The 20,923-nt window shown below is 56.9% G+C and overlaps 2 protein-coding genes across 9 annotated transcripts; both read left to right on the top strand.

Moving 5' to 3' along the window:
• GNG8 (G protein subunit gamma 8) lies at window positions 834-6,997 on the top strand. 8 transcript variants are annotated; one of them, XM_021094612.1, is made up of 5 exons: window positions 1,167-2,700; window positions 2,919-4,602; window positions 5,077-5,092; window positions 6,285-6,370; window positions 6,795-6,995. In XM_021094612.1, exons 4-5 carry the CDS (start codon window positions 6,287-6,289, stop codon window positions 6,921-6,923), a joined length of 213 nt encoding a protein of 70 aa, XP_020950271.1. In that variant the 5' UTR covers window positions 1,167-2,700; window positions 2,919-4,602; window positions 5,077-5,092; window positions 6,285-6,286; the 3' UTR covers window positions 6,924-6,995. The 8 variants fall into 8 exon arrangements, 6 of the variants coding, with proteins under 6 accessions (XP_020950271.1, XP_020950273.1, XP_020950270.1 ...); XR_001309120.2 differs by adding an exon at window positions 834-891 and having other exon boundaries at window positions 2,508-2,700; window positions 2,919-6,349; window positions 6,795-6,997; XR_001309119.2 differs by having other exon boundaries at window positions 1,167-2,062; window positions 2,508-2,700; window positions 2,919-6,349; window positions 6,795-6,997.
• Window positions 14,611-19,310, top strand: PTGIR (prostaglandin I2 (prostacyclin) receptor (IP)). Its single transcript, XM_003355952.4, has 2 exons — window positions 14,611-15,570; window positions 16,629-19,310. The coding sequence occupies exons 1-2, from the start codon at window positions 14,803-14,805 to the stop codon at window positions 17,013-17,015; spliced, it is 1,155 nt and encodes a 384-aa protein (XP_003356000.1). The 5' UTR covers window positions 14,611-14,802; the 3' UTR covers window positions 17,016-19,310.

Raw genomic sequence — 20,923 nt, 5'->3', positions numbered from 1 at the left:
ACATGTGGAGGTTCCCAGGCTAGGGGTCAAATCAGAGCTATAGCTGCCAGCCTACACCACAGCCAGAGCAATGCAGGATCTGAGCTGTGCAACCTACACCACAGCTCACGGCAATGCCAGGTTCTTAACCCACTGAGCAAGGCCAGAGATCAAACCTGCATCCTCATGGATCCAAGTCAGTTTTGTTACCACTGAGCCATGACAGGAATGTCCATATTTTCTTTTTTTTAAAAAAAAATTTATTTACTTATTTATTTTTCTCTTCAGGGGGGAACCTGTGGCATATGGAGGTTCCCAGGCTAGGGGTCTACACCACAGCTACAGCAACTCAGGATTGGAGCCGAGTCTGTGACCTACTCCACAGCTCATGGCTGAGTGAGGCCAGGGACAAAACCCATATCCTCATGATACTAGCTGGGTGCGTTACTGCTGAGCCGCAATAGGAACTCCTCCAGTTTTGTATTTCTTTCTCAGGATTGCATTGGCTATTCAGGCTTTTTTGTGGTTCCGCACACATTTTAGGATTGTTTGCTCTATTTCCGTGAAAAATTCCATTGGAATTTTGATAGGGATTGTATCGAATCTGTAGGTTGCTTTGGGTAATATGGACTTTTTAACAATATTAAGTCTTCCAATCCATGAACATGGGATATCTTTCCATTTATTTATGTCTTTTGTTTGTTTGTTTTTTCTTTTTAGGGCCACACACATGGAGGTTCCCAGGCTAGGGGTCCAATCAGAGCTACAGCTGCCGGCCTACACCACAGCCACAGCAACACCAGATCCAAGCCGCATCTGCGATCTACACCACAGCTCACCTCACCACGCCGGATCCTTAACCCACTGAGCGAGGCCAGGGATGGACCCTGCAACCTCATGGTTCCCAGTCAGGTTTGTTTCCACTGTGCCACAACGGTAACTCCTTATTTATGTCTTCTTTGATGTCCTTTATCAATTTGTTTGTTTGTTTGGGTGTTCCCATAGCATGAGGAAGTTCCTGGGCCACGGATCAAATATGTGCCACAGCAGTGACAATGCTGGATCCTTAACCCACTAAGCTACCAGAGAACTCCTATCAATGTTTTATCAATGGCTTTTTTTTTTAGGGCCACACCCGTGGCATATGGAGGTTCCCAGGTTAGAGGTCGAATGGGAGCTGTAGCTGCCACCCTACACCAGAGCTCACAGCAACACCAGATCCACTGAGCAAGGCCAGGGATCGAACCCACATCCTCATGGATACTAGTCAGGTTCATTAACCACTGAGCCACCATGGCAACTCCTTATCAGTGGCTTTTTCTTACAATCACAGAGTAGTGCTGTGACTATACTATCACCACAGTAAATTTCAACACATTTTCATTACCCCAAGCAGCAAATCTGTACCCCTTACCTGTCATCCTCCAGTCTCCTCAGTCCCTGGCAACCACTGATCCTCTTTTGTCTCTATGGAATTCCCTGTTCTGGACATAAAAATGGAATTGTGCAATATGTGGTCTTCTGTAACTGTTTCTTTCACATAGCATGTTGTCAGAGTTCATCCATGTTGTAGCTTGTGTCATTATTTCATTTATTTTCATTGTCAAATGATATCCCGCTTTTTGGATATACACATTGAGGTTATTCATTCATCAGTTGATGGGCATTTGCGTTGTTTCCATTTTGGGGCTATCATGATAATGCTTGCTATGAACATTCGTGTGCAAGGTGTTGTTTGAACATATGTTTTCATTTGTCTTAGGTAGATACCTAGGAGTGGAATTGCTGGATCATCTGGTAAATCTTGTATAATCTTTTGAGGATCTGCTAGACTGTTTTCTAAAATGGCAGCATCATTTTATATTCCCACTGGTGGCATATGAGCATTCCAGTATCTCCATGTTCTCACTAATGCTTGCTATTAGTATCTGGGGACTTTGTTTTAAACAAGGTCCCTCTGGCTGCTCTGTGGGGAACAGGCTGAAGGAAACAGAGGCAGAAGCTGGAAACCCAGTGACCAGTGACTATAATAGCCCAAGCTGGAGAGCTTGGTACCTGGACCAGACTGGGGGCAGCAGAGGAGGTGAGAAGTGACTGGATTGTGGACAGATTTTGAAAACCACTGAGTTTGAGATACGCCAGACTTCCAGGTTCAGTAGGGGTTGGGCATTGGATACTAGAGTTACTGTTGGCATTCGTTGCACGTTTCCTGAATAATTAAAGTCAGAAACGGAACCGGAATCTAGGATCTCAGTTTCTCCCTCCAGAAAATGGGGACAGGAGTACCATTGTCATGAAGCTGGGGGATTCCTGTGCATCACAGGGCAGGATTGCACATCTGGTGACTAAGGTTATGCGTTTGGTGGAAAGGTCCGCAGCTCGGAAGAGAAATGAAGGTTACACTCGGTTCAGGCAGTGTCCGCCCATCTGCCTCCCCCGCCCCCAGCCTCTGGCTGCCATCCGACAGAGAGAAGGGAGATTAGGTCGTCACCCTGTCTTCCCAGCTCTAAGTTGTGTTTCCTCCTCAGGGGCTGACCGGGCCAAAACTGCTGATGGAAACCAGCTGCGGGAGGCGCCGAGGTTCGGCGTAATCCCAGGCCCCTCCCCGGCGCCGGCCGACCCCGCTAAGGGAGGAGGACGGGGGCGCCCCAGCTCCCCTCCGTTCTTCCGCAGCCGGGCCCCATGCCCTGGCACGTCCGGCGCGCCTGATGCTTTCCAGATGTGAGCCTGGTTCCCCTCCCCCACCTGGCCTGGGGGATCCCTCGGGGGAGGGGAGAGGGGAACCAAGGATCTGACACCTCCCATCAAATCTCTACCAGGGATCTGGGCCAGGGTCCCCTCCCAGCTGGTCTCACTTCCCTGTCCGATCGGTAAAAACCGAATCGGGATGGGCTGACTGTGGTAGAGACGCTGCTCTCTCCATCTCTGCCTCTTCCCAGGACTCTGGCTCGGCCCCTCCGGTGTGGCAAGGTCTGATCGCGAGTCCCAAGACCCAGACCCTTCCCTCGCGCAAGTCCAAGTCGCACTCAGGCCACGCCCTAGACACGCCCCGAACACGCCCACTTAAGCCCGGCCCCCAAACCACCACGCCCCTTCAGCCGCCCCCCGAGGCCACGCCCCTTCGGGCCCCGCCTCCGCTGTCAGGTCCCCTGTGGAGGGCGCAGTCTGCGGTGTCTGTCTCTTTACCCGCCTGTGTGTCTCTGGGTTTCTGTGTTTCTCGGTCACTATTTCTGACTCTACTTTTCTGTCTGTCTCTCCCGTACCCCGCATGTCTCTGCTTTTGTCTCTCTCTGCAACACTCTGCCTGTCTCTGTCTCTCTCAGTTCCCTAGGTCTATTATCTCTCCAAATTTCCGTCCGCTGTCCCTTTCTGTCTCTCTCTGCATTTCTATCCCCCTTCTCTTAATTTCTGTGTCCATCTTCAACGCTCTCTCTCTAGCTCTGTCCACCTTTCTTCGTCTCTTTCTCGCGTCTGCTTTGCCCTCTGGGTTTCCACCTCTTCCTGCAGCTTTGGTGACGGTGGGGTGGGCGGCTCGGTGGGCCGTGGGCGCCCCCGTGTGGCCGCCAGAGGGTTGTCAGAAGAGGACAGAGGGCTGAGTGTGTGAGCCCACAGGGGTGTGCTTAGTGTATGACGCAGTGGGTGTCTGTGGGTGACACTGCAAGGTGGTGTGTGATGCCATGAGACTCACTGCGTGAGTGTGCATTACCTTGAGATCGCGCGTGATGCAGAGGTTGTGTGTGGCTGAGTGACCTTGTGAGACTTTCTGTGACAAGAATTTGGGTATGACTGTGAAATCATGTTACACGAAATTGTGTGTGACTGTGTATGTGAGGGGACCTAGATGACATATAAGCGACTGTGTGTAACACCATGATATTGGGTGTGCTTGAGACACTTTGGGGGACTCTCTGCGACATCAAGAGAACATATGTGAGCTAGAGATCATGTGTGACATTGTGCAACATGGTGAGGACAGGAGCATTGTGTGTGTCACACGGGTAGATGATGTGTGAGGGAGGGCAAGAATGAATGAGTGTGATCCACTAATTTATGGCGTGAGAAAGCAGCGTGGGAGGTCTGGGGGGCTGGGTGTGACCCAGTGACCCTGTGAGTGTGAGACAGGATATGTCAGCCACACTGATGATGTGTGAGAAGCTGGATGTGACTGTGTGTGACACGGGGAGACTGAGAGACTGGCCCCGTGTCATGACAGTTGTGAGAGCGTGTGCAACTGTCCGGGGCACTCAGATGAGTGTGCGAGAGAGAACTTCTGTGGGTAAGTGTGTGACACCGGGAGATTGCTGCATGAGGGTGACAACTGTGTGTGACACAGATTGTGAAGCTTGGCAAGACATCTTGAGAGACTGTGTGCGACACTGCGTGGAACCGTGTGTGCCCACTTGACCCTCTGAGATGGTCTTTCTGACCGTGGTTGTGTAGGATGTCACTGGCGATGATGGGTTGCACTAGGAGAGATTGTGAATGGCTGTGTGGCATTTCGAAAGACCGTGTGCCTTCAGCGCTGTGGGAGGTTTTGTGTGGAGCACAGGTGATTCAGGAGATGGTAGCAGCATCCTGTGACACAGCAAGATATTATGCCTCTCTCTGCCAGGGACCGTGAGTGTGAGTCTGCGTGCTGAGCGGGGTTGTCTGGGATGGGGTGACACTCAGGGGTGGCTGTGACAGAGTGGCAGGGCGTATGTAATGGGTGAGAGGCTGTGGGGGACCCACAGGAGATGCGTGTGATGGTGGAATAAATGTAGCAGGGCATGGGGCACCTCTTGAGACTGTCTTTACCTGTGAGTGAGTGTGTGAGTGTATGTGCAAGAGACTGAAAGAGGACACTGCAAGAGAGACAGAGGAAGGGGGAGACACAGAGAACAGAAGACACAGAGAGGAGAATGGACAGACAGGCAGATGTAACAAGAGGACTCGGACAGACAGACTGGAGGAGGCTAGGGCTATGGGGATGGTGGTGGAGGTAGCTGGAGGAGGCGGGTCTTCAGGGGCTGTGCCCCCAGAGAGGGGGCGGGGCAGGCGGGGGGGAGGGGACCCAGACGCTGCATCCCAGCCTCTGCCACCCGCTCACCATCCTAGCCCCGAACAGCAACAGGTAGGAGGCTCCCGTCCTTGTCCCCACACCTCGTCCCTCTGCCTGGGAGTGAATGAATGACTTTCTACGTCTGCATCTCTGTCAGCCTCTCTCGCCCTCTGTCCTTCCATGTCCCCCTTCTTCATTCCATCTCCCCTCCATCTCCCTCTCTGTCCCCTGTCCCTTCATCTCTTCTGTGCCTTTTTCTCCCCCTCTATCACTGTTGCTTCCTCTCTGCTCCATTTGTCTCCCTCCATCCTTCCCCAACCCATCCATCTCCCCTTCTCTATCCTCCCTCTCTCCCTTTGTCCCCTTTGTGCTTCTCTCCCCGTTTCACGCCACCCCTTTCTTTACTCTATTTGTCTCCCCCCTCTCTCCTCCCTCCATCACTTCGTCCCTCTGCCATATCTCCATCTTTCTATCCCTCCTCAGTCTCTTTATTTACCCCTGTGCCTCGTCTCTCCCTCTGTCACTTCATCCTTCCAGTGCCCCTCTATCTGCCCCTCTCTCCATCCTCTTTGCCTCTCTCCCAGTCTTGCCTGGGTTGCCCCCCCTCTCCAGGCCTCTCTCCGGCTGCTAATGAGCAGAGGAGCCTTTGAGGTGGCAGGGACTTGGGGGGGGCGCCGAGGGGGCCGGAGGGGGCAGCTGCTGCCAAGGCCCTAATGAGGCCACCTCTGCGCCCCTCCCGCCGCGATCTTAATTCCTTGTTCTCCCTGGAACCACCGCTAATTGGCCTGCGGAGGTCCCCCCTCCTGGCTCACGCTCTATCCCCAGGAGGTGAGGACACCTGGATCTCCCTGGATCCTGATCCAACACCTGTGGCCCTGTCCTTCCGTCTTCTGCACTGTCTCTCAGCCTCCCATCTGTGCTTCCCTCCTGCCTGCCCTCTCCGCTCCCTGTTCCTCTCTCCACCTGCCTCTAGGTACCCCACCTGCTCAGCCCTCCATCCCTTCTCTTGCCCCTCTCCTCTCCATCCGTCTCTCCCTCTTTCCGCCGCCCACTTCTTGGGCCTCCACCTGTGCGTCTCTTCATCTCTCTCCCCTTTTCTTATTTTCCTCTCCCTTCCTCCACCAGCCTCTGGGCACCGCATTCGTGGGCCCTTTAAGGTACTGGGTCCCACCACCACCGCCATCCCTATCTGGGGACCCGGCTTTGCCCTAGCCTACCCCTCAGCCCCCACTCCGGGCGGCTTTTAACCCTTTCCCCGCTGCAGTCATGTCCAACAACATGGCCAAGATCGCGGAGGCACGGAAGACGGTGGAACAGCTGAAGCTGGAGGTGAACATCGACCGCATGAAGGTGCTGGGTTGGGCAGGGAGGAAGGCGAGGACCTGGACTGAGTAGTACCGGGAGCTGGGCAGGGAGGCGGGGGGGGGGGGGGGGGGGGGGGGAGAAGAAAGAAGCGTCGGCGAAGATCCCTTTCGGAACCAGCCTGGGCGGGGCGGGGGGGGGCAGAGAAGGGGCGGGGTCAGACCCGCGTGGGGGTGGGCACGGACTGGTCAAAGAGATTAGAGGGGCCAAGGCAAGGGGCAGGGCCTGAGAAGGGGCGGGGCCAGACCTGAGGGGGGCCCAAATGGTGGGCTCGGGGATAATGGGAGGGGCCCGGCCTGGTAAGGGGCGGGCCCGGCCAGAGGTGGGGCCCAGGCAAAGCACGGGGCGGGGCGGGGAAGGGCGGGGCCGGGCCGGCCTCGCGGCTTGAACACCTCCACTCCTACACCTGCAGGTGTCGCAGGCGGCCGCTGAGCTCCTGGCCTTCTGCGAGGCTCACGCCAAAGACGACCCACTGGTGACGCCGGTACCCGCCGCAGAGAACCCCTTCCGCGACAAGCGCCTCTTCTGCGTCCTGCTCTGAGCCCTCTCGACAGTTGACCGTGCCCTTGCCCTCCCCCGCCAAAGTATGAATCTAATAAACGCGGTGACTGTGGTGGTGGTGCCTGTGCTTTCAGGGGAGCTGAGGCACGTGCAAAGCTTGGGGCCACCGTGGGGGATCCGGCGTCCCTCCTCACCCCTACTGAGTGTGTGTGGAGTGCCAGGGGTGGGGTGAGGCTATGTGGGGTATGTGGATGTGAAGGGGTTCCGGGCTCTGGCCTCCCCAGAGTGTTCCAAGATCCTGAATTTTTATTTTATTTTATTTTTTTTTTGTCTTTTGTCTTTTTTGTTGTTGTTGTTGTTGCTATTTCTTGGGCTGCTCCCGAGGCATAGGGAGGTTCCCAGGCTAGGGGTCCAATCGGAGCTGTAGCCACCGGCCTACGCCAGAGCCACAGCAACGCAGGATCCGAGCCGCCTCTGCAACCTACACCACAGCTCACAGCAACGCCGGATCGTTAACCCACTGAGCAAGGGCAGGGACCGAACCCGCAACCCCATGGTTCCTAGTCGGATTCGTTAACCACTGCGCCACGACGGGAACTCCCAAGATCCTGAATTTACTTAATCGCCCAACAGCCCCAGAAAGCAGCTGGCTCCTTCTAGGACACCTATTTTACAGATGAGGAAACTGAGCCAAAAGAAGTCCTTTACTTAAAGGCACAGGTAAGAGGTTATAGGGCAAAGACTGGACTCCAGTGTCCCGGAACAGCTGGCCTGACCTCTCTTCTCTCCTCCCTCCTGCGTTGGAGGTTCTTAGAATTCCTGAGGCCCACCTTTCTCATCCCTTGAATGATTCTACCCACTTTTTCTTTCCTCATCTGCCTACTCCCTGCCACAGCGCCACCCACACCTTAAGCAATGAACTTTTCTCTGTTCATTTATTCATTCTTCCAAACACCCCTGGTCCTGTGCTGGTTGAAACTGGGGACATGACCATAACTGAGACAGCTCTGGCCCTGGGATCCTGGGGTTCAGAATCCAGTGGCAGAGACAGACCTGTCTCCAGATGGTGATGATGCAGAGTGGCCAGGGCTGGGAGGAGGGGAGTTCAGAGGAAGCACCTGACTTAGCTTGAGGGTCAGGGAGGGCGTCCTGGAGGAGGGGCTATCTGAGCTCTAAAATGATGGTAATAGAACCTGGGCACCCAGAGAAGAGCGAAGTGTGGCTACAGGAGACAAATTAGTGTGTACTTTCCTTCCCATTTGCTTTGGTCTGGGGACACGGGGACTGTGACATCCCTGGTTTCTGTCCTGTGTTCCCGACTTCACATACTGGTGGTCTGCAGGACATATATAGCCTGCAGTTAAATAGGAGTACTTCAGGATTTCCTGTCGTGGCTCAGTGGAAATCAATCCGACTAGGAACCATGAGGTTGTGGGTTCGATCCCTGGCCTCGCCAAGTGGGTAAAGGATCTACTGTTGCTGTGAGCTCTGGTGTGGGTCGCAGCCGTAGCTCGGATCTGGCATTGCTGTGGCCCTATCATAGGCTGGCAGCTACAGCTCCAATTAGACCCCTAGCCTGGGAATCTCCATATGCCGTGGGTGCGGCCCTAAAAGGACAAAAAAGACCAAAAAAAAAAAAAAAAAAAAGGAATACTTCATATAAAAGTCCACATTATTTCTGGCTTCTTCCAAATTGGAAGGTCTGGGTCGACCCTGCAAGGTGAGAAGAGGCTGTGAGATGTGCCCTGCGCTTTCCAGTTTGCCAAAGTCTCCACCATACCCTATTGTCTCCTGGTTAAGGAGGTTGAGCGTCAGTCCCTGTTAATCACAGCGCCTGTGCCAGGGGCTTCTTACAGAGGAATGTCTTAAATTATGTCTCTGTTGAAAACAAAGAAAAGGAGACTGGGTGAGCTATGGGCTTGGTTAATTATTTTACCTGGTTGGTCCTGGGGCCACTGAGTTTGTGACCCCTCCCCTCTCCTTATGCCTTCTTGTCTGGAGACTGACAGGTGGATCTGGATGGAGATGGCTCACTGGGCCTCCCATCCCCAGAGAAGGGATGCGCCTGCATCTGGCAAGGGCTCGATTATTCACATTGGATTAGGGTCCCCTGGGCCCCAACTCTGAGTTTCCTGTTGAATTGAGGCAGGAGAAGCTGTAATTACATCTCTCTCCTGCCTCCCACCTCTCAGCTGGCTCCGGCCTGGTTGCATCATGTCTGTGGGAGCCCCAGGGGAGACGGGGGACAGAGAGAGCCAAAGATGAGCTGTGGGGTGGGGGGAGGCAGGAGGCAGGATGCTGAGAGCGAAGTTGCCAGAGGAATTCTGGAATTTCACAGACAGATCTAGCATCCTTGTATCTTAGAACCCAAAATGCCAAGGAATCTAGAATCCCAGGACCTTTGGAGGGCTGGAATTCTGGAGTCTTGGAACCCTGTGGGGCCAGGATACTGAGGTCCTGTCCCTTTGTTCGACTAGGATTCTGGAGCTCAGCACTTCAGGAGTGTAAAGATTTCTTGAGCCTGGACTGTTGCAGTTTAGACCCTTTGAGCCCCAGGATCTTGGAGCTGGTCTTAGGGGATGGACACTGGGAGACCAGCGAGGGGTGCTGGCTGACCTGGTTGGGGCTGAGGCAAGGAGTGGGAGGAAGTGTTTGCCTGGAGAAGGAGGTGAGGTGAGGGAGCCTGTACCCAGACTGAGGCTCGGAGGGAGGAGAAGCCAGAGGGACAGCGCTGTTCCCTGGGTGATCAGCCTCCAAACTGGATAATCTCATTAGCTAGCGGGTATGACCCTGCAGCACCACCTTCTGTCACCCGCTGCTCTTTCCTGCCACCCCCAGCTGTGATGTCAGCTCTGGGGACAGGCCCTGGCTGGAGTCAGAGCCAGACCAAGAGGCAGCAAAGTGAACGCCTAGGGAAGTGGCTGCACCCAGCGGATCCCCTTCCACTTCACTCAAACCCCAGGGCTGTGCCCAGCTACTTCCCCTCCACACCCCACGACATTGGCCCTGATGGCATTGACAGAAGAGGGGGGCGCTGATAGCCCAGAGCCAGAAGGAGCCGTAACCATGGCCCTCACTTATTGGGAGTTCCGGGCCCAGTTTCACAAGCCCCATCTCACTCTTTTTTTTTTTTTCTTTGATGTGGGATTTCAGTTCCCAGACCAGGGATTGAACCGGGCGGCGGGGGGGGGGGGAGGCAAAAGTGAAAGTGCCAAGTTCTAACCACTAAACCACCAGGGAACTGCTAAGCCCCATCTCACTCAATTCTCTTGGTAGCCTCAAGGATTCTGTTTACCTCCATTTTTTATATTTATTTTTTAATTTTAATCTTATTTATTTATTTTTTGCTTTTTAGGGCCACACCCTCAGCTTATGGAAGTTCCCAGGCTAGGAGTCACAGTAGAGCTGCAGCTGCTGGCCTATACCACAGCCACAGCCACATCAGATCCCGGCCGCATCTGCAACCCACACCACAGATCACAGCAACGGCGGATCCTTAACCCACTGAGTGAGGCCAGGGATCGAACCTGTGTCCTCATGAATGCTAGTCAGATTCATTTCCACTGAGCCATGATGGGAACTCCCTCATTTTTAAAATTAATTAATTAATTAATTGGGGGGGAGGCACCTATGGAGTTCCCAGGCCAAAGATCAGATCCGGGCTGTAGTTGCCACCTAAGCCAAAGCGGCAGTGAACCTGGATCCTTAACCCACTGTGCCCACTGTGCTTAGCCAGGGATTGAACCTGCATCCCTGTGCTCCCAAGACGCCGCCAATCCCATTGCGCCACAGCAGGAACTCCTACCCCTATGGTACAGACACAGAAGACCAGCACGGAGAGGTGATGTCACCTGGTCAGTTGGGGCTGGAATTTGGAGTGGGAGGAGCCCATGGGTGACTTCAGGAGAGGCCGGAAGGGTCCACTTGAAGGACAGAAATGAGAGGATCCCAGGTGAGGGACACAGCCCAGCAAAGGCAGGGCAGGAACCACAAAGTAGGGACACCAGGAAAAGCTGAGGGAAGCAGCAGCCCATAAGCAGGTAAGGGCCCATCTGGGGTGAGAGAGGGCAGTGGGCAGAAAACTGGCCTCCAGCTATAGGGCCTGGGACCCGCCAAGGATGGATGGGTCAGATGGACACACAGCAGCTTCTCACAGCAGCCAGTGGGGACAGGTGACAGGCAGGCCTGGCAGATATAAACAGCTGGTGGTGTGTGGTGAGAGGGCACGAGTGGGGTCAGCTTCCTCCCAGGGCACGGCCAGGAGGACGGAAACCAGGGAGCCAGGAGAGGGTCGGGCCCAGGGCAGGCTGGCATCTTAGGTCAGCAGCCGTCCAGATGCAGGCTTGGATAGGCAGTTGGAGGCGCTGGCCGGCAGGCGTGGGAGAGCCAGTCCTGGTCCCATTTCCTGGCCTGCTTGGTGTGTGCCTTCTTGACACCCACCCAGATGGAATGACTCAGCTGAGGGCCTGCCCGGGGCTCCAACTCCAACCTTCCACTTTCATCACTGTCACACATCACTTGGGAACATGCCCCCATGGGAAGGCGCTCTCTGAGCCTCTCTGTGCCCCCAGCCCTTGGCACATGGTGAGTGGGTCAGGGTCCTTGAGTGAAGAACAACGCTGGCAGCTACTTGGAATTCCCATCGTGGCTCAGTGGTTAACGAACCCAGCTAGAATCCATGAGGTTGCCGTTTCGATCCCTGGCCTCACACAGTGGGTTACGGATCCGGCGTTGCCGTGAGCTGTGGTGTGGGTACAGACGCAGCTCGGATCCCGCGTTGCTGTGGCTGTGGGGTAGGCCGGTGGCTACAGCTCCAATTCAACCCCTAGCCTGGGAACCTCCATGTGCCACGGGTGCAGCCCCCAAAAGCAAGTTAGTTAATTAATTAATTAAAACACCCAAACACTGGCCGCTACTTGAGGGCTTCCTGGAGGTGGCAGGGTGAATTCCGTCTCTAACCTTCATACGATATCCCAACAAGGGGGGGCAGCCGTCTGAGGAAGGACATCAAGGCTTAGATACCTTCGGACACACGGGGGCACACAGCCATAGCGAAACACGTGGGCCCCCCATACACAGACCGGCATGGACACCCCAGTAGATAGTCACACAAAGCGATCTTAGAGGAGAGAATGTCCACCCCGCTGCAACACACATGCACACACACACACCAGTAGATTCTCGCATAGGTCACGCAAACCCACCCCTGAAGCTCACACTTCCAGGGTCCCCAGAACCCCCCTCCAGGTAGCCCTTACTCCTGGCCTTCCCCCGCCCAGGCCGTGTGTCCCTTTCCGGCCCTCTCTGGGTCTCCGCTCCTGCGCTGCTCCAGGGTCCCTCTGGGGAGGCCCAGTCCTGTTCTTAGCAGCTTGCTGGGGGGGGCGGCGCTGACTCACCCACCCACAGCAGCTCCTTCCCACATAGCTACCCACCCCCGAAAGTCTCCCCACTCCCCCGCACAGCCCAGCCCAGGGGACCTCTCACCCCAGGGCCCCTGGATGGAAGAGGAACCCTTCGGGGCCCTTATGGGCCCCGGCTGGGCACCAGCAGGCAGAGGCCCTGGGTCCTCTCCTTAGGAATAAGCTACAGGCACCCCCCTCTCCCGCTCGTGCTGGAGCCCCAAACTGATGCCACGGTTGCCAGGGCACAAGTGGGGAAACTGAGGCCTGAAGGGTGGCACGTGTGAGGTGTTACTAGATGGGAGCAGCGTGGACTTGCTGAATGTTCCACAGCGCCTGGTGGGGCAGGGAGCCAGTGGGAGGGAGGCTCCGGGAAGCAGCGAAGCAGAGCTCCCCCTCACCCCAGCCCTGCAACTCCCCTGATGCTGAGACAGGACGCAAGCCTGCCAGGCATCATCCTTTATTAATATCATAGAACTTCCTGAGTTCCCTCTGGTCTGCCGGAGATCACAGAGTGTGTGGGGGGGAATCATGTGGCCTGGCGCGTGCAAACACACACACACTCACACACACACACAGAGGCACCCTCAGAGCAGGGCTAAGTGGTCGGAGCCCCTGGGGTGGCTGGAGCTGGGCTATCATCCACCAGGGCGGAAGCTGAGGATGCCAGCTGGGCATGGGTGATTGGGAGGTGGGGGAGGTGGGGGGGAGGGGATCGTGATCATGGGGAGTGGGGGAAAGGGAAAGCCTATGGCTGCCCAGTGTCCAGCCCTGGGGTGAGGAACATCCTTCCTGGCCTTGGATGTGACACAATTATCTACACAGGCCCACTCCTTGTTACAAAGAGGGGTCTGGGATGGGCCCCTGGCCATGGTCAGCCACCAGGCTTATGAAGCCGGTGTTACCCCATTGCACGGATGAGGAAACTGAGGTCCACGGGCTTCCCGTCCTGGCCGGGGACCATCAGAGAGCAGGCAGGTAGTGAAACTGGCGTGAGATCTTGAATGCGTACTCTCTGCGCTTAAACTGCCTCCCTGAAAAATCAGGGGTGTCTGAGAGGGTCCTTGAGCTCCCACCTGGCCCTCATGGGCGGGGAGGCTGCAGGGGAAGCCATGAGGTTCAGTGGCAACAGTGATGGTGATCACTGTGCTGGCAGGGGGACACCCAGGCTGACTACACTGGCTGGAGGGTGGTGGCTGTGCGGCTGGCCATGTGTTTGGGGTGGGGTGGGAGAAATGGAGGAACAGCGGAGTTGGAGCCCTGGACGGCTGTCTGTGGCTAAAATATTCCTTGAAGTCAAGGTCACCAGAGCTTGGCCTGGGGCCTGGGAGTGCTGGGGTGAGAGGTGGGGGGTGTGTCCCCCTTTGATGCCTGAGAGCAGTGGAAATCCTGGGGCAGACCTGTCCCTTATCAGTGGATGACAAGTCCGGCGCCCCCCAAGGCTCTGTGGGGTGGCTGAGTGTGCAAGCTGGGAGCCCCAGGACGGACTCCAGGGACTGGCATTTTGTTCTCTGGGCCACCTCTTCCCCCTGCCTCGTGGAAGGAGTGAAGTCTATCCAGGGAACAGAAATCCCAGTGGTGCCTGGAAAACACTGCATCAGAGAGGAATTTCCCGGTCATGTCTCAATCCCTGGCCGTGTCCTAACCCCAGAGCCTGAGCCCAGAATAGATGCCAGAGGCCACACCAGACAGCCTTGAGGACTTGTCGGCTGTGGCCCTCAGGTCCTGTCCCCACTGGGTGTGATGACTCAGGTGATCCCTAACCCAGGTCCACTGAGCGATGCTGGGAAGGGACAGGGTGGCAGAGACCTGAGTGTGGGGAGACGGCAGGTGGCTCAGTGATGTGGGCCGGGGGAGAGGACACAGGGAGGAGAGGCAGAGGCCTGTCCTGGGCAGGGGGGGATGGAGGGAGCCGCCAGGGAAAGGCGGGAGGGAGCCCAGGGGCCGCTGGAGAAAGCAGGGGAGGGGAGGCGGGGCAGAGAGAGGAAATGAAAAAGCCGGGGTGAGCGAGCAAGCCGGGGAGGGAGGGAGGAGAGAGGGAAGGAGGGAGAAGTTGACACTCGGCGTTGGACCCAGCGAGAGACACCCAGGAGAAGCAGCAAGGGGACAGAGGAGGGACTGGGAGGCTGCAGAGGTGCGGTGGGGAGGGGCTGGGAGAGGTCAAAGCCGAGACCGGGAGCGAGAGCTGTCCAGGGACCAGGAAGGAGACAGAGACGGAGCGACAGCAAGAGACGGAGACGGAGAAAGAACGCGCTAGGGGCTTGGCGAGGAGAGGACTGGACCTGGAGACCGAGGCAGAAGGAAAGAAAGAGGGGAGAGAAATAGACAGAAATTGACGCCCAGCAGGACCTGCCGCGGGTCGACGGGGACCTGAGCCCACTCCCTCCAGCTGCAGCGGGGACCACAGGGAGCGCCGGCGGGGTTGGGCGTCGCAGGGGCGGACCCGGCCTCCCCCTCCCACCCCATCTCCCACCCCCGGGGACCCCTCCAGCCCGGCGGTCGCCCGCGGCGAGGCGGGGGATGGCCGATTCTTGCCGGAACCTCACGTACGTGCGGGACTCGGTGGGCCCGGCCACCAGCACCCTGATGTTCGTGGCGGGCGTGGTGGGCAACGGGCTGGCCCTGGGCATCCTGGGGGCGCGGCGGCGGTCACGGCCCTCGGCCTTCGCCGTCCTGGTCACCGGGCTGGCCGTCACCGACCTGCTGGGCACGTGCTTCCTGAGCCCCGCCGTGTTCGCGGCCTACGCCCGCAACAGCTCGCTGCTGGGCCTGGCCCGGGGCCGCCCGGCGCTGTGCGACGCCTTCGCCTTCGCCATGACCTTCTTCGGGCTGGCCTCCACGCTCATCCTCTTCGCGATGGCCGTGGAGCGCTGCCTGGCGCTCAGCCACCCCTACCTCTACGCCCAGCTGGACGGGCCGCGTCGCGCCCGCCTGGCGCTGCCTGCCATCTACGCCTTCTGCACGGCCTTCTGCGCGCTGCCCCTGCTGGGCCTGGGCCAACACCAGCAGTACTGCCCGGGCAGCTGGTGCTTCATCCGTCTGCGCTCGGCCGAGCTGGGTGGCTGCGCCTTCTCGCTGGCCTACGCCAGCCTCATGGCCCTGCTGGTGGCCGCCATCGTCCTCTGCAACGGCTCAGTCACCCTCAGCCTCTGCCGCATGTACCGACAGCAGAGACGCCACCAGGGCTCGCTGGTCCCCAGCCCCCGGGCAGGTGAGGACGAGGTGGACCACCTGATCCTGCTGGCCCTCATGACTGGCATCATGACTGTGTGCTCCCTGCCCCTCATGGTGAGTGCCCCTGCGGCGGGGGGGGGGGGGGGGGGGGAGGAGGGCAGCAGCCGGCTTTAGCCTCCAGGGGCTGAGCCCATTTCATGGATCTGGAGACTGAGCCTCAGAGAGGTCAGAGGCTGTGGCCACGGTCAAGCAACTCCCCACTCCCAGGAGAAGTCTTTCCCCATTTGCTTCTGCCCCATTTCACTCCTCCTGACCCTGTCGCCCCTTCTCCATCTCTAGCCCCCACCCCTGCCAATTTCACCCCCAGGAGCCTTCCCCTGCCCCTGCCTGATAATAAGACCCGCCAGGCATTGAGTGCTTGCTCTCTGTACACCCTCTGCTCAGGGTTTAGAAATCCTTTCTCAGATAATCTCCAAAATGATCTTCATCACATTTTCCACAAGCACTTAGCAAGAAGTGGGATGACGTCCTTGTCCCTGCCCTGTCACCGTTTTCACAGATGAAGGGTGATAAGGTCTCTTGCCCACGACCACACAGAGGCAGGTCTGGACCCTGGGCTCCTCTGATTTCTGAGTCAGCTCTCCCGGCTGCCACACTCCCCACTTCCCCATGCCAGCCCCACCCAAATCTCTGCCCTTAGCATCTCCTAGCCTCGCCACTTTCCGGCAGGAACTCCCGCCCTGCCTCTCCCAAATTACAGCAGGGAGACCCTGGCCCTTGGCACCCAGTCACCCCGCTTATACCCTGGGCTTCAGTTTCTCTTTCTGTAAAATGCAAGGGCTGGGCTAGATGTAAGGATTGTCCAACTTTGGGGGGGGGGTGGTGACAAAAGACCCGGAGACTGGACACGCTCAGGCACAGCCCTGGGACACAGTCCTGGCGTCGTGGCCCCATCTCTCCCCCTCTAGGGCTTTGCAGTTGTCCCCTGGGGCTTTTTCTCCCTCCCCCCGCCCCATGCGCTTGTTATTTAGTTTTCATCTTATTCCCTTCCCCATCCAGCAGGCCACCCCTCCCTCATTTCTGCCGATGAGCAAGGGGTGGGAGAGGAGCTTTGGGGGGTGGGTGGAGGCAGGACTGGTGGGTGGTTCTTGACGGCCTCACTCTGCCCCCAGATCCGCGGCTTCACCCAAGCCATCGCCCCGGACAGCAGCGAGATGGGGGACCTCCTCGCCTTCCGTTTCAACGCCTTCAACCCCATCCTGGACCCTTGGGTCTTCATCCTTTTCCGCAAGGCCGTTTTCCAGCGCCTCAAGCTCTGGTTCTGTTGCCTGTGCCTGAGGCCCGCCCAAGGCGACTCGCAGACATCCCTCGCCTGGCCCGCTTCGGGGAGGAAGGACTCAAGGGCCCCTGCTGCTCCCAGGGGGAAGGAGGGGAGCTGGGTTCCTCTGTCAGCCTGGGGCGAAGGGCAGGGGGCACCCTTGCCTGCCGCACAGCCATCCAGCAACACCGTGGGAACGCCATCCAAAGGGGGGTCTGAGACCGCCTGCTCCCTCTGCTGACATCTGCCCTGAGCTCTCCGGCCCTGACTTCCGGGAGCGGGAGCCAGAAGTTCGGGGACATGGCTGATGGCTGGGGGTGGATAAGCCCAGAGATGGATCCTGGAGCCCTGCGTCCCGGAACATTGACCCTCTGAATTCAGGGGGTGATCAGCTGCTATTTCTCCTCCTTCAGGGTGGCTGTGCGGGCTGTGGAGGGAGGGGGAGAGGGAGCCAGAGCAATTATCCTGGAGCATAAAAAGGACAGTTCCCTCCAAATATCCGGTGGCCTGGCGGCCTGGTCTGGCCATCGCTTGCCCATCCATCTCACTATCTAAATATTTAGAAAGCAGAAAAGTTCCCAGCAGCTTCTGTGCAACTCAGGTCTGCTCTGGTTAGGGTTCTGGCTCTGACCCTCATTCATTCAGGGTGCCCCACTTGCCCATGCCTAATCTCCAGAGGACAGCCCTGCCCTCTCCCAGCCCACTCCAAGGCCCCCCCACCATCTCTGCCTCAAGGAAGCCACAGAGTCTGTGACAAGCTCCCTGCTTCCCTTTACTTTTTTTTCCCCCCTCTTTTTTAGGGCCCACTGGAGGCATATGAAAGTTCTCAGGCTAGGGGTCAAATCAGAGCTACAGCTGCCGGCCTACAGCACAGCCACAGCAACGCCAGATCTGAGCCGTATCTGTGACCTACGCCATAGCTTGCATTAACTTTGGATCCTTAACCCACTGAGTGAGGCCAGAACTTGCATCCTCATGGATACTAGTTGAGTTCTTAACCCCCTGAGCCACAACAGGAACTCCTAGTTCTGATTCCCGCGCTGGACTTGGGAGCCCTGGTCCCAGCAGGGGGAGGTGGGAGGGACGGGAGACTGTTGCATTGTGGGTAACACCACTGGACAGGTACCTGGGAAACTGCATAGCTTGGTGGGTTCCAAGATGAGGATGATGGAGCCATGGGATGCAGGGGAGCTGGAGAAGCTGGAGGGCAAAGGGGTAGGAGGCAGGGAACTCAGGGCTGGCCCTAGAACTCAGACTTAAGTCCCATGCCCCCGTCCCTGAATAGATGGCTGCCCCCTCACGGAGCCTGACCTCACCTCCTGTGTCCTTTCGAAGCTCTCCCAAAAATGTCATTCAGGATTCCCCTTGTGGCTCAGTGGGTTAAGGATCAGGCATTGTCACTAGGGTGGCTCTGGTTAGAGCTGTGTTTTGGTTTTGATCTCTGGCGTGGGAACTTTCACATGCAGCAGACGCAACCCCCCAAAACACAAAACGTCATTCATTCAACAAGGCAGAGAGCGGGCGCTGACTCTACCAGCTGCTGGGGACACAGATCAGTCTCTGCCCCACCCTGGACTCCTCTGGGGGTGACTTCCAGCCTTCAGTTCCCCTTCTGACTGCTGGGGTGATTTCCAGCCCCTTTCTCATGGCCATTCTCTGCACTCATGCACAGCATCAAGGGTGTGCAGGGGGCAAGCATGAATGAACTGGGGCTTAGTGGGGTGGTGGGTGGTGGGGGAATGGGAAAGCCCACAGACTTCCCTCCACTCCCCACCACTTCCGCTTTCCCTTTCTCCCTTGCTTCATGGTTAAAACAATGCATCTGCCTGGTGGGGGCGGGGAGTAGGTGAGGCTGAGTTTCCTATAAAGGCAGTAGCAGTCCCTCTCCACGGTGGGATGTACCCTCACTCCATCTGGCTATTATTAGAGCCTTTCTACAGAGACTGGAATCAAGGTCCAGAGAGGGCGCTCACCGGCTACAGGCCACACAGCAAGGAGAAAGCCGTCTGCAGGTGGAGCTGGTCTTTCCATCTCCTTAGGCCCGATCACTGCGGGGATCGGTGCGTTTGCCTTCCTGAGCCTTGATTTCCTTTTACATAGAATGGTCATCATGACCCAGAGCTCAGCTCGCAGGGCTGTGCTGAGGATGAAATGAGTCCTGCGAAGAGCAATTTAGCGCCAGCCCCCAATACATGTTACTGTTCTCGCCCTTGTGGTCGTTGTGGCTACAGTCTCTGGCACCTGGGTAAATGTGGTTTGATATTCGGCAACACTCTGCTTCGTTATTTTGACTTTTTTCCCCCCAGTTACTGTGTTTCGTATGAAGGGTGTCTTCAAGAGTTAAAAATAGTTCAAGATGATGCTTCCTGGGTGCAGGACTTCCTTTTGGGGTGATGAGAGGGTTCTGGTGATGAAAACGTTGCGGTGGGGGTTGTACAACATCACAAGTGGATTAAATGTCACTCAGTGGTAGCCTTTAAAATGCTACATTTTTTGTTATGGGTATTTAACCACAATAAAAACCCCTATGTAATACTGAAAAAAATTTGAGGAAGTTTAGAAACTTTTATAGCTGTCTTGGCAGAAATACTATTACATTGTTTGATTTTTTTTTTTTTCCTGTTTTTCGCTACCCTGTAGCTTATGGAGTTCCTGGGCCAGGGATTAGATCTCAGCTGCAGTTGCAACTTAAGCTGCAGCTGGGGCAACACCAGATCTTTAACCCACTGTGGCTTGGGATCGAACCTGTGTCCCGGTGCTAAAGAGACGCCTCTGATCCCGTTGCACCACAGCAGGATCACTTATATTGCTTGAATTTCATAACCAAAATATTGACTTATATGTGTGACTGGGTCACTTTGCTGCACAGCAGAAATTGGCACAATGCTGTAAATCAACTATACCTTCATTTGAAAAAAGCAATTTCAAACAGAATGTTGACCTGCACCAGAACAAACCAACAAAAACAGGTCAAGAAACATCAGGTGTTGGTGTTGTGACTCAGCGGATTAAGAATCCCACTATTATTAATGAGATTGTGGGTTCGATCCCTGGCCTCGCTCAGTGGGTTAAGGATCTGGCGTTGCTGTGAGCTGGGGTGTAGGTCCCAAACATGGCTCGGATCCCGAGTTGCTGTGCCTGTGGTGTAGGCTGGCAGCTGCAGCTCTGATTTGACCCCTAGCCTGGGAAGCTCCATATGCTGCCAGTGTGGCCCTAAGAAGAAAACAAAAACAGAAAGAAGCTTCAGGTGGGGTCCAGGTTTTGTTCTCAAACCTGGCCTGGCCTGGCCTCACTGGGAACTGGCCGCTGGAGCACAGCCGGTAAGGAGGGGTGGAGGGGCCATTCAGGCAGGAGTCAGGGGGCAGGGCTGCCTACCCTGGCCAGACCCAGGGGTGGGGGAGCCGCTTGCCTCCTCTCTCTGGGCCGCCCCCGAAGGTGGCCCAGTTTGGCCTCTTAGCCCTCGCTGAGTGGGGGTGCAGGGCGGGGCTTTTGAGTCCACAGCACCTTCACCTGAGCCGAGTGCCATGCTCAGTCCCGTCTCCCAGGGGTGGGTCGAGGGGAGGAGAGGTTGAGCCCTGAAGCTGCTTTTGTGCTGGCTTTGACCCACCAGGCCTAACCTCGCAGAGCCAGGCCCTCTCCTCCACACCCCACCGTTTATCTCGGACCCCCACCGCCTCTGGCCTGGATGCCTGCAAGCTTTCTGTGGGGCAGGGGGTTTGAAAGAGCTCCCGCCCCATCTGCCCGCAGCCCCTCCGGGATGGTTTGGAAGCGCCTCTCCTAGCGGGGCCCTGACCCCTGACTGCCAGTGTAGCCTCTCCGCCGGCTGCTGTGGTCCTGCCTGGGGGTCCTGTCTGAGCTGTCGCGTCACCCCAAGCTCGCCAAGCTCCAAGAGCTCCCACTGCCTGGAGGCCACTGCCACCCGCTCTGCGCAGCCGCGGCCGAGGTTTTCCCCAGGAGCCCGAGTGCTTTCGGGCCTCCACCTCTCTGCTCATTGAGGTCACCCTTCCGGTAAGAGCGTTTGCCCTCTTCCATGTGTCGAACGCATCCTGGCGCCTTCAGGTCCTGCTTCGGCTACCCTTTCTCCCGGAAGACCTAGCCACTCCTCTCGGGCGCTCTCAGGGCCGCGGGGGCCCTGGGGGCCCTCGCTGC

This window comes from Sus scrofa, chromosome 6 (genome assembly GCF_000003025.6).
Source record: "Sus scrofa isolate TJ Tabasco breed Duroc chromosome 6, Sscrofa11.1, whole genome shotgun sequence".
Lineage (NCBI taxonomy): Eukaryota > Metazoa > Chordata > Mammalia > Artiodactyla > Suidae > Sus > Sus scrofa.
The sequence above is the reverse complement of the archived record's forward strand: the minus strand, read 5'-3'. Positions and strand labels throughout refer to the sequence as shown.

What these genes read in the sequence shown, in the direction of transcription:
- GNG8 (XM_005664617.3), top strand. Translation starts at nt 5,734, where the DNA reads ATGAGGCCACCTCTGCGCCCCTCCCGCCGCGATCTTAATTCCTTGTTC. An exon ending in TCACGCTCTATCCCCAGGAG is followed by an intron (nt 5,849 to 6,284) that starts GTGAGGACACCT and finishes TCCCCGCTGCAG; the next exon opens with TCATGTCCAACAACATGGCC. An exon ending in TGAACATCGACCGCATGAAG is followed by an intron (nt 6,371 to 6,794) that starts GTGCTGGGTTGG and finishes CTACACCTGCAG; the next exon opens with GTGTCGCAGGCGGCCGCTGA.
- PTGIR (XM_003355952.4), top strand. Translation starts at nt 14,803, where the DNA reads ATGGCCGATTCTTGCCGGAACCTCACGTACGTGCGGGACTCGGTGGGC. An exon ending in TGTGCTCCCTGCCCCTCATG is followed by an intron (nt 15,571 to 16,628) that starts GTGAGTGCCCCT and finishes CTCTGCCCCCAG; the next exon opens with ATCCGCGGCTTCACCCAAGC.